The sequence below is a fragment of the Hylobates moloch genome, unplaced genomic scaffold (assembly GCF_009828535.3).
Source record: "Hylobates moloch isolate HMO894 unplaced genomic scaffold, HMol_V3 SCAFFOLD_1, whole genome shotgun sequence".
Taxonomy (NCBI): domain Eukaryota; kingdom Metazoa; phylum Chordata; class Mammalia; order Primates; family Hylobatidae; genus Hylobates; species Hylobates moloch.
In genome coordinates this window covers 118,084,803-118,098,895 of record NW_026652276.1, presented here as the reverse complement: position 1 = coordinate 118,098,895, position 14,093 = coordinate 118,084,803, and the positions used below count along the sequence as shown (strand labels likewise).

The 14,093-nt window shown below is 47.6% G+C and overlaps 1 protein-coding gene across 5 annotated transcripts in view; it reads right to left on the bottom strand.

The window, feature by feature from the left end:
• Positions 1 to 6,783, bottom strand: part of COBL (cordon-bleu WH2 repeat protein) — a 308,687-nt gene extending 301,904 nt beyond the window's left edge. For 4 of the 5 annotated variants that reach the window (XM_032758029.2, XM_032758028.2, XM_032758030.2 and 1 more), the window contains exon 1: positions 6,490 to 6,766. In XM_032758029.2, the coding sequence (XP_032613920.1) occupies positions 6,490 to 6,530 (41 nt within the window). In that variant the 5' untranslated portion in view covers positions 6,531 to 6,766. Of the gene's footprint in view, positions 1 to 6,489 lie in introns of all 5 variants that reach the window. The other variant, XM_032758027.2, reaches the window with a different exon arrangement.
• Positions 6,784 to 14,093: the final 7,310 nt, after the last annotated feature.

Genomic DNA, 14,093 nt, shown 5'->3' with positions numbered 1-14,093 from the left:
AAGAAGGCTCTCCAGGCCAAGGTAAGAAAGAAAGCCTGAGACCCCGGGTGAGGCCTGGGAAGCTGCGGTGGCAAACAAAGAGTGGCAAATTCAAAGGCTGGAGCCTCACTGTCCACTGGCACTAGCCGCACACAGCTATTTAAGTTTAAATGGATTACAATTTTAAAAGGTGAAAGACTCAGCTCCTAGTTGCAATAGTCACCAGTCAAGTGTTCAGAAGCACCTGTGTCTGGCAGCACTGGTGGAGAACACTGGCACCTGGCAGAAGCATCATCAGACAGCCCTGGGCTGAGCAAGTGTGGAGAGGCCCCATCAGGATGGACCTGCAGGCTGCGTGGAGAAGGAGCAATTTCACCTTCGACAACTGGCACCAGGGTCCAAAGCTTCTTGTTCCTGAGACAATTTTATTTCCACTAATCCTCCTGCTGTCTGCCTTTGACAGAAGAAAGTCAATAGGATTAACAAATAAGCAGAGGGCATTCTGAATCAGGGAAGGATGCCCTGTCTGGCCCTCGCCAGCCGCTGTCTGGAGAGAGGTGGGAGCATCTCTAAGGCAATGGCTCCCCATGAGGATTCAGGTTCTTGGGCAGTGAATGCTAGAGGAGCATCTGGGAGACCAAGAGATGGGATCGACCAGCCAGGACGCCTGACTTACCTGGTTTATCTTTGGAGGGTTGTTTTTGTTTTGCTTGGTTTGGTTTATTTTTTTATTTATTTATTTTTTTTTTGAGACAGAGCCTCTTTCTGTCATCAGGTGGAGTGCAGTGGCACAATCTCAGCTCACTGTAACCTCTGCCTCCCGGGTTCAAGCGATTCTCCTGCCTCAGCCTCCCAAGTAGCTGCGATTACAGGCACGTGCCACCATGCCCAGCCAGTTTTTGTATTTTTTTTTTTTAAGGGATAAGGACTTTATTAGTTTCTCTAAATCAACTGATGCCCTTTTTACAGGTATCACTTGGTGTGGTGCAGGTGGGAACTGGATCTACAAAAGTATTTGTACAGAAGTATTTGTGGTCTGGGAATCTGTCTAATCAAATGTATCCAAGAAAACTATACTCTGGTAGTTGCTTAAAAAGCTTTTTTTCTTTTTTAATAGAAATGTTTTTAGCTGGGGGATTACTGTAATTGGACTTGGCCTGTAGAAGACAAGGCCCTGGCAGGAAGCAGCTCACCACCTGATGAGGAGAGCAGAGGGAAGTGTGCTAACACCCCAAGAGGCCACACAGTTTCTCCCAGCTGGGGAAAGCCATCCTTCTCTGGAAGGCCTGGCTCAGAAGCACAGGCATGGCCCTGAGACAGGCATCAGGAAATACACACACTGTTGGAGATCCATTGTCTATTGTCGCACCAGAGGAGACAGCAAACTCTAGTCTAGAATAAATAGCACTAGGTCTTGAAAGTATTGACCATCCTTACCTTTGCAAGAAGCAACTAAAATCATATAAAGTATACATGAGGCAAAAAAGTTTTAATTCTATTCCAGGAAGAGACAGATGAAAAATAAGGAATTATGGAACCCTGAAAGAAAAGTGACATAGGTTACCCATCAATTCAGGGGCAGAAAGCCAGGGAGTGGCCTTGAAAAATCCAGAAACACTGAAGTGACAAGGTGGCAGCGAGAAAGCAAAGTATAAATGGGTGAGGTGGAAACTAAAATTTACAACTCAAATAAATGAAAATCATAAAAGTATAAAAAGGCATATTATCATCTCTATGTAGTAATATAAACCAATATCAAGTACAGTATTTTAAATAAAGAAAAAGTACAAAGATGAAGATATGTAAAAGCTTTCAGTGGGTCATGAAATATCAACTGTTTTTCAGCTATAGTATAAGGTAACTGAAAAAAAAACACATAATTAAAATTAACTAACACATAAAACCTTCATAATTAAATGTGATGGAAAGAGAATGAAGGAATGTAAGAAAACACCATATGATAAATACAGGACCTCAGCCGGCTGCAGTGGCTTACATCTGTAATCCTAGCACTTTGAGAGACTGAGGCGGGCGGATCACGAGGTCAGGAGTTCAAGACCAGCCTGGCCAACATGGTGAAACCCCGTCTCTATTAAAAAAAAAAAATACAAAAACTAGCTGGGTGTGGTGGCGCGTACCTGTAATCCCAGCTACTCCAGAGGCTAAGGCAGGAGAATCGCTTGAACCCAGGAGGCGGAGGCTGCAGTGAGCTGAGATCGCACCATTGCACTCTAGCCTGGGTGACATGGTGAGATTATGTCCCCCCACCAAAAAAATAAATAAATACAGGAACTCTCTGTTAGTATATTTACAAAGTTCAAGTCTAAATCAGAACCAAGTGTTAGCATATTTCAGATTTGTATGTCCTTGATCTAAATATTAATACTACTTTGGTATCAAATATTTATGCTCACTTTTCAAAACTGTAGATCAATTACAAAATCAAATTTAATCATAAATTTATAACAAAGCACAAAAGGCCTAGAAACCTAAACTACTTATTATGGTGTATAGCTGCATCCTATAATCATTGTTTTCTTAATAATTACGGGAGCACTTGCGTGAACACAGATTATGACTTCATTCCCTGGATCCCAAATTAAGAAGTCCACAGAATCCAGGCCTGCATATACGTGGGGGCTGTCGCTCTGCCTGGGTCGAGGTCCCACCCAATAATAATCCACTCCACCTGTGCACTGGAGGTCACGAGAAAACACAGGAGGGACTGCAGGCAAAAGTTCCTGGGGGCAGGGGAGACGCAACACTTAACAAATACCTTTGTAACAAATTTTAATCATACTTCAGTTCTATCCCCTTTATAGAACCACTGAGAAATAATAAAAATGCTCTGAGACTATGTGATATTGCAACACAGAAATGTCCAACTCTTCTAATTTATTAGTAAATATTTTAATTACAACACATTAAAATTCCTAGGCCTACTCTCCACATTACATCAAGCAATCCTTAACTTTTACTTTCTTAAATGAATTGCCAAAATAAAGAGTAGCTCAAAAGTAGTATCTTTTAAAAATATTGCTCAAATCTAACAGGAAAAGTTTTACGTAACAGTTCATTATACATGCTCTCATTTGAAAGAATGTAAACACTTTCTCTAACATGTTAGCCAAAAGCCTAGAAACCTAAGCTTCCTATTATGGTGTAGAGTTAATATTTCCTTAATATCTGCGTGCTTATGAGGGTTTAATACAAAATGTCACTGTGGCTGCCCCATGTCACTATCAAGAGTCACAGGCCTTCTACACTTAATACTATGTGTGGCACCGACAGGACTAGAGTAGCTCAAGTTACCCACTTCGATTAATTTTTTAAAATTTCTTCTGGTTCTAATAACTTGATTAAATAAATATAAATTTATGCAAAGAAATGAATAACAACTATGTTTACATGAGGTCCACATTTTGACGAAACTGATGAGCAAAACTTCCACTGATTTTTACATGAGCAAACTGCTTGAATACAGCTATTGATCAAACGCACCAGCTGTTTTGACATTTCACGTCATTGGAGATTATTGTATTCTACAGAAACATGTCTTTCCTCCATAGGAAAAAAAAATTAAGCATGGTCCTGCCAAACAGCAAGCCTTCTTCTGTCCTTTATTAATAGAGGGTCCAATGGGAAATTTAGCCCTGTGTTCTGTAACAGCCGACTACTGGGATGGCTCCCATAAATATTCAGACAAATGCAAAGTACACAGATAAAGTATGGAGTTAAATGTACTTCAAAACCTCACCAAAAGGCAATTTGCCTTTATTTGTGTTCTGAGTATTGTCAATTCTTATACTTCAGCTGAGCTCTAAAACTCCCTAAAAGCCACATCAAGTCTGACTTGCTAGTTTTTGCACACAGCCTCTTTCCTAAAAGAACACTTTCCCCAGGAGTCAAGGAAGTCATACATCACTGTTTTAATGAAATTCCTAGTAAAAAACATACAATTTCAATCCAAGTGAAAACGTGTATTTGTGTTTTTCACAAAGATAACTAATAACTACCTATTAATAATTTAGCCAGACATAGAGTCAGTGAGTTTACATTCACCAACATATCTCCCTTCAGTAATCCTCTAGAAGAGCGTTTGTAGGCCACAGGGTGAAATCTCGTTAATTCACTGCACCCAGTCTAGCTTGTTTCTAAACAACACAAGGAGGAGTGGTAGTTTCAGCAACAGCAACAGCTTCACCACATCCGTTTGTTATCATGTGGGAAGACAGTGGCTTACTAAAAGTTTGATTTTATAATAAACGGTTGCAGAATCAGATGGAAAACAAATTTCCCTCAAGAACACTGCAAACACTGCCTTAATCTCAGGGAACAGAGGAGTAATCTCAGTGAAGAGCCAACAGAATCTGCCTGCCACCAATAACGTACTAAAGCCAGAAATTTCACAGCAATATCTAACCTTTATAATTAGCAAGCATACACCTAAATTATACAAAATATTCAAAGACCTAACACCATTTATCTCCTCAGATTTGAACACAAAATTGCTTATTAAACACGTAATTCTTGTCTGAAAAAAATATAAGAATATTAATATTTTCTTGATGCTTCTTCACTGAAAGTATTAACAAATGACAAAGTAATGGAGAACAATAGAAGTTAAAAATATGTCTACATTTCTTGGACAAAGATGTTCGGACAAGTAAATTAGACACTGGATATGAGAGAGGGAAAGAACTGAATGCATCAGGAATAATAATTTCATGTTCTCCATAGCAAAAATCCTTAGTTTTCCTTTGCCATTCAAATATGAAGGCCAATCAGAGTTCTGGGAAGCACTGAGAAGGCCAGCCCTCGCCTACCTCTTGCTGCATCGTACCAGGCTGAAAAGGGTGCCACAATCTTAGGGTACGTCCTTTCACTTCTATCATTAGACTCTCTTCAAGGATCTTACAGATACTCTTTGGATACAGTTTTGCCGGCCTTTTAAATGTTCTCTCTGTCTTCATATTTATTTATAAGGTGATAGTGACAAAATAACTCAGTGTCCTTAAATAGGCTCATTTAATAGGCTATGAAAGCCACAGATTTAAAGATACCTCTGTTTCACATTTCCCTGTTATTTTGGGATGCCTATTACCATGAAAAAGGATTTCCCACATTTATTTTCTTTCTGGGGAATTTGTTTGTTCAAAGAGAATTATATAACCACCAGTAAGTGCACTGCAAAAAAAAGAGAGAGAGAGAGAGAAAGAAAACTTCTTTTTAACATTCCTCAGCTTCAGGATTATTTGATTTGCTAACCTGGCTCACTTTTTCCTGGCATTAAAACTTTAAAATTTTAAAAAGAGCCCGACTGAAAGTCTTTTACACACTTGGGCAACACGCCCGCCTATGGACACATGGGCAGGGTGAGTCAGTGGGACACAACAGTAACAGAAAAAAAGATTTGTTGTCCCCAAAGCTGCCTCCTTCAAGTCCAGTTGCCATAGCAGAAAGTAGGCCCATTCGGTAAGCAGGTGCAGGGCTCACCCCAACCTTCATTCCATTTGCAAGACTCATACACATTTGCTCCAGGCGAGCGAGCGAGCGAGGTCGAAGGTCCCCAGAGCGCCGCGCTGAAAACTACAAAGTCCGCCGGGACTGCGCGCTACCCCGCGGCCCAGCCTGCGCCGCTGGCTGGGATGGGCACGGCGCACCTGGCTCGGGCAGGGCTACTCGTCCTGTATGAAGGAAATTACTCTTTCTGCGAGTCAAATCCCGAATGTGACGTGTAATCCCTGCACGCAAGGTGTGGGGATGGTAAACAGAAATCGGGAGAGGTTTGGGCAGAAGCCGAATCGCGAAGACAGGGATGGGCCCCCAGACTCGCGGGTCCGCTACGGATGTCTGCGCCTCAGGCCTGGTCCCACCAGGACGCTCCTTCCACTGCCAGGGGAGACCCTGGAATAAAGGCAGGGAAAGAGAGCTGCTGCCATGAAACCCTCCGGGCAATCCGAACACCTCCAGAGAACGGGGGGCCCGGGCGGCTGCGAAGCCGAGGAGCCCTCCCCTCCACGCTGCCGGGAGAGCCGACTCTAGGGCTGCCGCCGCGGCCGGGAGAGGGAAGATTTGACGGGAACCGGCCAGGGGCAAGCCCGCAGGGACGAGGCCAGAGTCAAAGGCCGGGCGTCCTCTCGCTCCCCGCTCCACCCCTGCGGCAAACACTTGGGGAGCCTGAGGAAAGCGCGGAGCTGAGTGGGGGCTGTGCTGGCGGGGACCCCCACAAGGACGCTTGCAAACAAACCACCCGGCGCGAAAAGTGCGCTCCGGCCCCTGCCCGACACAGTTACCTGGGCAACGACCCGGGCGCCCAAAGTACACAGCACGCACCACCACCCAACACCAGCACCCAACACCAGCACCGCACCACCTGCTCCACCACTACCACCAGCACCCGCTGGGGCAGCAGAGGGGGAGCCCTGCCCAGGAGCGCGCGGTGCGGACGCGGGCGTCCGAGCCCAGGGAAGCCTCCGCTCCACCCCGCCCGACCGCGGGGCCGCTTACCCAGTCGGGGGCTTGGCCGCCGAGGCGCGTGGCGCGTCCATGGTGCCGGGGGCCGGGGTGCGGGCGGTGCTCGGGGCCCGCCGAGTCAGGCGCTGGCTGCCGCCGCCACCGCTGCCGCCCTCATTCACTTTTTCCGCGCTGACCCATCGTCCTCCCACGCGGGCCGGCGGAGGACAGCAGCGGAGCTGGGCGGACGGAAGGGGCTGGAACCGTCTCTGGCGGGCGGGGGCGCCGGGAGCGAGGGGAGGGGCTGGCGGCAGCGCGGGGCGGGGGCGCCGGCAGCAAGGTGCGCCGCGCCCCCGCCACGGCTGGCTCCGCCGCGCCCACTGGAGCACCGCCCCCGCCCCGCCCCGCCTGCTCAGAGCCCCAACTGGGCCGGCGGCGAGCGTCCGGGGAAGGAATCTTCCGGCACCTGGGCCCTGCACCTACACCCGTGGCTGCGGCAGAGGGCTTCTCCCCGTGCTCCTCCACCCCCGGGGGCAGCGCGCCCCTCTCTGGGCGGAGTGGGGATCCCGGGGCCGGCGCCTCCCTGGCGGAGCTTGGGGAGGGGAACCACCTGGAGCCTGGAGGCCGTGCGAGGGCGAGGTGGGCGGACCAGCGCGAGAGGACTGACGTTGGAGGGTGAGAAGTGAGTGTCCGGCGCCGCTCTCTGACCTTTATCCGTGCAGCAAATGTCTAGTGCGTAAGGTCGCAAAGTGGGAGTCCGGACTGGGAGCGTCAGCAACACCTGGGAACTTGTTAGAAATGCAGATTTGAGGGGCCCACCGGGTCCCACGGAATCAGAAACAGTGCGGGCTGGAGCGCGGCCTCGCTTTGCTAACAACTCACTCGCTCTAGGTGAATGCATGCTTAAGTTTGCCAACCTGATTCACTGGGCGCTACTGTGGCACAACCCTGCCACTCCAGTGCGGGCTGGCGGGCAGATATGCAGGTCCTACCGGCCACGCCGGGGCCCAGAGCAAGTCAGCCAGAGGTCCGTTATCTGCCGAACTTCACCTCCACTTTTCAAGATCTTGGTTGGTATGATGGGCTGACCTATGAAAGTGGCAGTTTCATATGGTTTCAATGACTCGAATAAAAGACCAACAAGAGGCCAGATCGAGCGAGCCTGATCAGCGTTGGGGGTGATACTCCCCTTGCATTCTTGTCATTGGATAAGGTATCCGGAGGCCTGCGGAACCTTCCTCCCTCTGATCCCCTGCTTTCTCATTAACTGAAGGCGGGGCAGACTAGTCTATATGCAAAATGTGAGTCCTTACCCGTGGCTGGCAGATCTTGCGTGCTCCCTAGCTCCCACCTAGAAAGTTTCCTAAGTCCCCAGGTGGCCCTGGGGCTCACTTCCCTGCAGCCCAGCCTCCCATGAGTGGAGCACTTTCCCGGCTCAGGGCCTCCGGCTGGGATGCTGCTCCACAGTGCTCTTCCTGCTCCTTCTCATCCCGTGGTCTCCCCAAGGAGCCTTTCCTGGCCTCTCTGTCTAAAAGCACCCTGCGGAGCACAGTGGCTTACACCTGTAACCCCAGCACTCAGGGAGGCCAAGGCCGGAGGAGCACTTGAGCCCAGGAGTTGGAGACCAGCCTGTGCAACATAGGAGAACTTACTACAAAATAAAAAAATTAGCGGCGTATGGTGGCACACACCTGTAGTCCCAGCTACAGGGGGGCGGCGAGAGGGGGGCAGGCTGGACAATGGAGTGAGATCCTGTCTCAAAATACAAAATAAAAGCAGCTGTCACTCAAGCTCTTGACTGCTGCCTTGTCCTAATTTTCTTCTGAGCATTTGTCACTGTGTGTGTGTGTGTGTGTATGTGTATATATATATGTGTGTGTGTTTGTATTTAAATGTAAGTTTATAAAGAAATGTTTACATGTAATGTGTGTTATATTTATAAACATGTTGTTTATATGAATGCATAAAATTTGTATTTATGTAAACTTATAAATATGTTATATACATTATATGTAAATGGAATAGAAAAACATAAATACATATCCTGTTCCACATATATTTTGCTCATGTGTTTGCCATTGGTCTCCTCCCTAGAATGTAGTCTTAGCAAGTGCTGGGCCTTTGTCTGATTTATCACCCCCAGCATCTAGGGGAGTGCCTAGCCAGGTGGAGTCAGTGCTCAGCAAACAAAGGGTGCACTGAATGAATGAATCTCTTCTTGGACCTTGGGTGTGGGTATTAGAGAGTCTCTCCCAAAATCTGGGGAGCCCCTCCTTGCTCTGGACACCACCATGGGAAGGGCTGCCCAGGAGGGGCCAGAGTTGAAAACTAGACTAGGCACTGTGAGCCAGACCCCATTGAAATCCCCAAGGAGAAGTCCACCTCATAGGTGACACATACTCCAAGCACCTGGCAGAGGCAGCAAGAGGAAGTATGGTGGGGACATGGGGCAAAAGAAGCCCGGAGTGACCCAGTGTCTCAGATGCTGAGCACAAATGGCAACAGGAAGCCCGAAGCAGAGAGCTCCTCAACATCCAGGAAAACAATGAGAAGGAGGGGACATGCCACCTCCAGGCCGAGATGCAACTTGCTCTTCTAGGAAGAAGGCCCAGGTGACCCTAGGCCTGGACAACCTCAGATCCTTGAAAGGCCCCCAAACATCTACTCAGAAACCCAACAGGGACCAGTTTCCAGAAATGAGGTGGAGGGTTAAGCCTGGTTAGAGCTGTCACGATGAGACAGAGAGTAAGGGTCAGACTTGCTGCCAGAGGGAGGAGCTGCACGCTGTGGCCCAGGGCCTGCAGTCTAAATGGGCCAGGACTGCCAATCACTTGTGTCAAGTGTGGGGAGGGGCACAGAGCCTGGGGGTCAGGCGGGGCCTGGGACCCAGAGTCTGTGCATATTGCCACCCATACTTCCCTGACTGAAAAGGGCCCCAAGAGATGCAACTGTGGGGAGTTGTTTTCCAAAATTGTATAGTTAAACAGATATTTTTGAGCATCTACTGTACGCCAGCCTTTGTCTGTGGTGTGGATGTGGCCACCTCATAGGGAGGGCTAGGCAAGGAAATCAGTAACAGGCAGGGCTGAGCTCTTCCAGACAGACAGTGAGAAAAAGGAATAGGTGATGGGCTGAAAGCAAAGGGCTGAGCAGGGCCTTGCAGAGGATGGGTCACCAAGATCAGTCTACCACTTGTCACTGAGCAGAACGCACTCCTTCCTGTGCTTACCGACCTTCAGCAGAGCAAATGGCACAATCACATGCTAGGGAAACTGAAGAGGAAAGGTGTTCTTTATGGACTCTTTCCTGCACGTGCTTTTAAATGTCCTTATTTAAACTGTCACTTTTTTTTTTTTTTTTTTTTTTTGAGAGGGAGTTGCTCTGTTGCCCAGGCTGGAGTGCGACGGCGCAATCTCGGCTCACTGCAACCTCTGCCTCTCATGTTCAAGTGATTCTCCTGCCTCAGCCTCTCAAGTAGCCAGGATTACAGGCGCCTGCCACCACGCCCGGCTAATTTTTTGTATTTTTATTAGAGACAGGGTTTCACCCTGTTGGCCAGGCTGATCTCAAACTCCTGACCTCAAGTGATCTGCCCACCTCGGCATCCCAAAGTGCTGGGATTACAGGCATGAGCAACCACACCCAGCCACTTTTTCAGATGTTGACCATCACTAAATCATCTATATTTTATAGTGTGCCAAACATCCAGGGATGTGCTGATAAATGCTTAAAAATGGCATTTTTAAATTTTTTTAAAAAGGGCCCCTATTTGTAGCATTTGCCAGTTTTTGTAGCGTAAACACGCCTTGGCAGATTTCAAGCTATGGTGTTGTAAAGTCACTGAACAAGGAGTTACAGAAGATGCAGCAAGACCGCAGCTCTCCATGATTTGCCTTCCCACATGCATGAAAGCAGAACCTTTGCCCCTTCATCCACAGAGCATGGCTGAGTGCTGCTCTTTGTCCCAGGACACCATGCTTGTGTCCTGGTATGGGCTGTAACGGGTGCCCTTGGCTATAGCTCTGGATTACAGTGGCATCAGCTCTTGCCCCAAGCAGTAGAAGCTGCCCTGAGACCAGGTGTAAGGCTCCTTGGTCTAACCCCATCCTCCTTTGCTCCTACCTCTCCTCCCAGGCACACCTGGGGTTTCAACAGCCCCCATCGGCGTACACTCAGCTCTCCATGATGTGAGGTGGATGCCTGCAGTCACCCCAGCTGCTCTTTCTGGAGGGAAAACGAAAGGAAGAAAGCACATCAAAGACACAGGTGGAAGCAGTCCAGTTTAAAGCAGGGCTTCGTAAACATGGATACTTCTTGGGATGTTATATTAAGATTTAGTTCATGATGCAGCGAGTCCAGCTGGCACCTGAGAGTCTACATTTCTAACAAGCTCCCAGGGAAGTGGAGACTGCTGGCCCAGGGAGCACACTTTGAGTAGCGAGGGTTTAGGGTCAAACACACTGAGCATCTTCGGGCCTGATCCTCCACTCACTGGTGGTATTGCCGAGAGCAAATTACTTCTCTCTAGGCTTTAGTGTCCTCCTCTCTAAAATGAGAATATTCAGGGATGGATCCAGATTTCAAAGGGCCTGAATCTTACAAAATTGTAAGGACCTTTTAAATAAATAAAGCATACCATATGATTAATGCAAATTTAGATACCAAAAGGATCTTTATTTTGAATGTGTTATGGACCGAATTGTTTCCCCTCAAAATTCATAGGTTGAATATAACTGTAATTAGAGTACAAACTGTCACTGTAACCAGTGTAAGGGTAATTAGAGATAGAAACTTTAGAAAAGTGAGTAAGGTTAAGTGAGGTCATAAGGGTGGGGCCCTGATCCTGTAGGGCTGGTGTCTTTATTGGGAGAGGAAAAGACAACAGAGCTCTCTCTCTTTCTTCACCAACCCCGGTGGCACCTTGATCATGGACTTCCAGCCTCTAGAACTGTGAGAAAATGAATTTTTGTTGTTTAAGCCACCCAGTCTGTGATATTTTGTTATGGCAGCCCATGCAGTCTAACACAGATTTAGAAACTAAACCATTATGGATGCAACTTTTTTTGTCTTTTTTTTTTTTTTTTTTTTTTTTTTTTTGAGATGGTGTCTCACTCTTTCGCCCAGGCTGGAGTGAAGTAGCATGATCTTGGCTCACTGCAACCTCCACCCCCCAGGTTCAAACAATTCTCCTGCCTCAGCCTCCCGAGTAGCTGGGACTACAGGCATCCACCACCGTGACCGGCTAATTTTTTTTTGTATTTTTAGTACAGACAGGGTCTTGCCATGTTGGCCAGGCTGATCTCGAACTCCTGACCTCAGGTGATCCACCTGCCTCAGCCTCCCAAAGTGCTAGGATTACAGGCGTGAGCCACCGTGCCTGGCCGGTTGCAACTTTTCAAAGCTGACTTTACTGCAACAACTGAGCAAGTGATGGCATAACAGTAGTTCTGCCTTCCAGGGGTAAGAATAGTGCCTACTCACCAGGCCCAGGGGGAGGATTACACAGGATAAAGTGTGCAAATTTCTTGCGGTGGTACCTGACACTGGTAAGCAGTCAATCCACATAACTCTTACTATTCAGACTTGTTCACTTGCTTTTGGTGCATAGTTCCCTGCACAACCATGCAGCTAGAGTCCTGGCCCCTTGAAAAGAACTTAAAGCAGAAACAAGAGCCAAACACCCATCATTGCGCTCTGGCAGGTGTACATGTCACCTGAGCTGGGCCAAGGTGGTGCCAGGGCAGGGGACGGGGGATGGCGGCTGGGGGTGCTGTTTTTGGGAATTGGAGAGTCATGCATCCAAAGCCAGTGTTCTGCAATACTCGAGTCACCCTCAGCTCTAGAAACCCTTCCCTCTTGTTTCCTAAAACCCCCGGGAAAAATGTAAATTCTCCAGCAGAAGACACTGCTCGGCATTTTATGGAGCTGTGGCTGTGGACAAGCGAAAGAGCTTGGGTCTGCAGTGAGGAGCTGTTGAATTTAGGCCAAGGAGACCCTTGAGAAAAGGTTTGGGGCCCCACAAGTCCAGCCTTCCACTCTCCCCATTACATTCTCAAGTTTGCATTAAGGCGAGAATTGAATAACTTTCTTTTCAGGATGGTACATTATTAAACAGGACATATTTTACATGGAATCATTAACTAACAATAATAACTCAAAGAAATATTTATGTAGAGTGCTTTATTTTTTTCTTTTCTTTTCTCTTTTTTTTTTTTTTTTTGTTGAGACCGATTCTCACTCTTTCGCCAGGCTGGAGTGCAGTGGCGCAATCCCGTCTCACTGCAACCTCTGCCTCCTGGGTTCAAGCGATTCTCCTGCCTCAGCCTCCCGACTGGCTGGGATTACAGGCGCCCGCCACTGCGCCCGCCACTACACCCAGCTAATTTTTTGTATTTTTAGTAGAGACGTGTTTTCACTATGTTGGCCAGGCTGGTCTCCAACTCCTGACCTCATAATTTGCCCACCTCGGCCTCCCAAAGTGCTGGGATTACAGGCGTGAGCCATCGCACCCAGCCTGAGTGCTTTCTTTTTATCAATATATATAATTCACATACTGTCAAATTCACTTCTCTCAATTCAGTGGTTTTTAGTACATAGAGTTGTGCAACCGTTACCAATATCTAATTTCAGAACATTCTCATCACCCCCAAAATAAACCCTGTGTCCGTTAGCGTTCACTCCCCATCCTTCCACTCCCTGAAACCACAATTTACTTTACGTCTCTATGGATTCACCTACTATGGTCATTTCATATAAATGGAATCACACAATATGTGGCCTTTTATGACTGGCTGCTTTTTCTTTTTTCTTTTCTTTTTTTTTTTTTTTTTAATTGAGACAGAGTCTCACTCTGTTGCCCAGACTGGAGTGCAGTGGCACAATCTCAGCTCACTGCAACCTCCGCCACCTGGCCTCAAGTGATTCTCCTGCCTCAGCCTCCTGAGTAGTTGGCACTATAGACGCCCGCCACCGTGCCTGGCTAATTTTTGTATTTTTGGTAGAGATGGGGTTTTGCCAGATTGGCCAGGCTGGTCATGAACTCCTGACCTCAGGTGATCCACTTTTGGTAGAGATGGGGTTTTGCCATGTTGGCCAGGCTGGTCATGAACTCCTGACCTCAGGTGATCCACCCACCTCGGCCTCCCGAAATGCTGGGATTACAGGCATGAGCCACCGTGCCAGGCCTATTAAAAGTTAATTTTTAAGGACCACTTCCTAGATGTGATGCACTATACTAAACTCATTAATAACTCTAATCATTCTGTGTATATACATACATACATATATATATATACACACACACACACTTTTTTTTTTTTTGAGATGGGATCTCGCTCTGTTGCCAGACTGGAGTGCAGTGGCTCAATCTCAGCTCACTGCAGCCTCCGCCTGCCAGGTTCAAACAATTCTCCCACTTCACCCTCCCGAGTAGCTGGGATTACAGGCACACCACCGTGCCCAGCTAATTTTTGTATTTTTAATAGAGACGGGGTTTCACCATATTTGGCCAAGCTAGTCCTGAACTCCTGACCTCAGGTCATCCACCCGCCTCGGCCTCCCAAAGTGCTGGGATTACAGGCATGAGCCACCATGCCCGGCCAATCATTTTATATTTTAAATGATCTGAAAGGTAGGTACTATTGTTGTCCCTTTTTAAC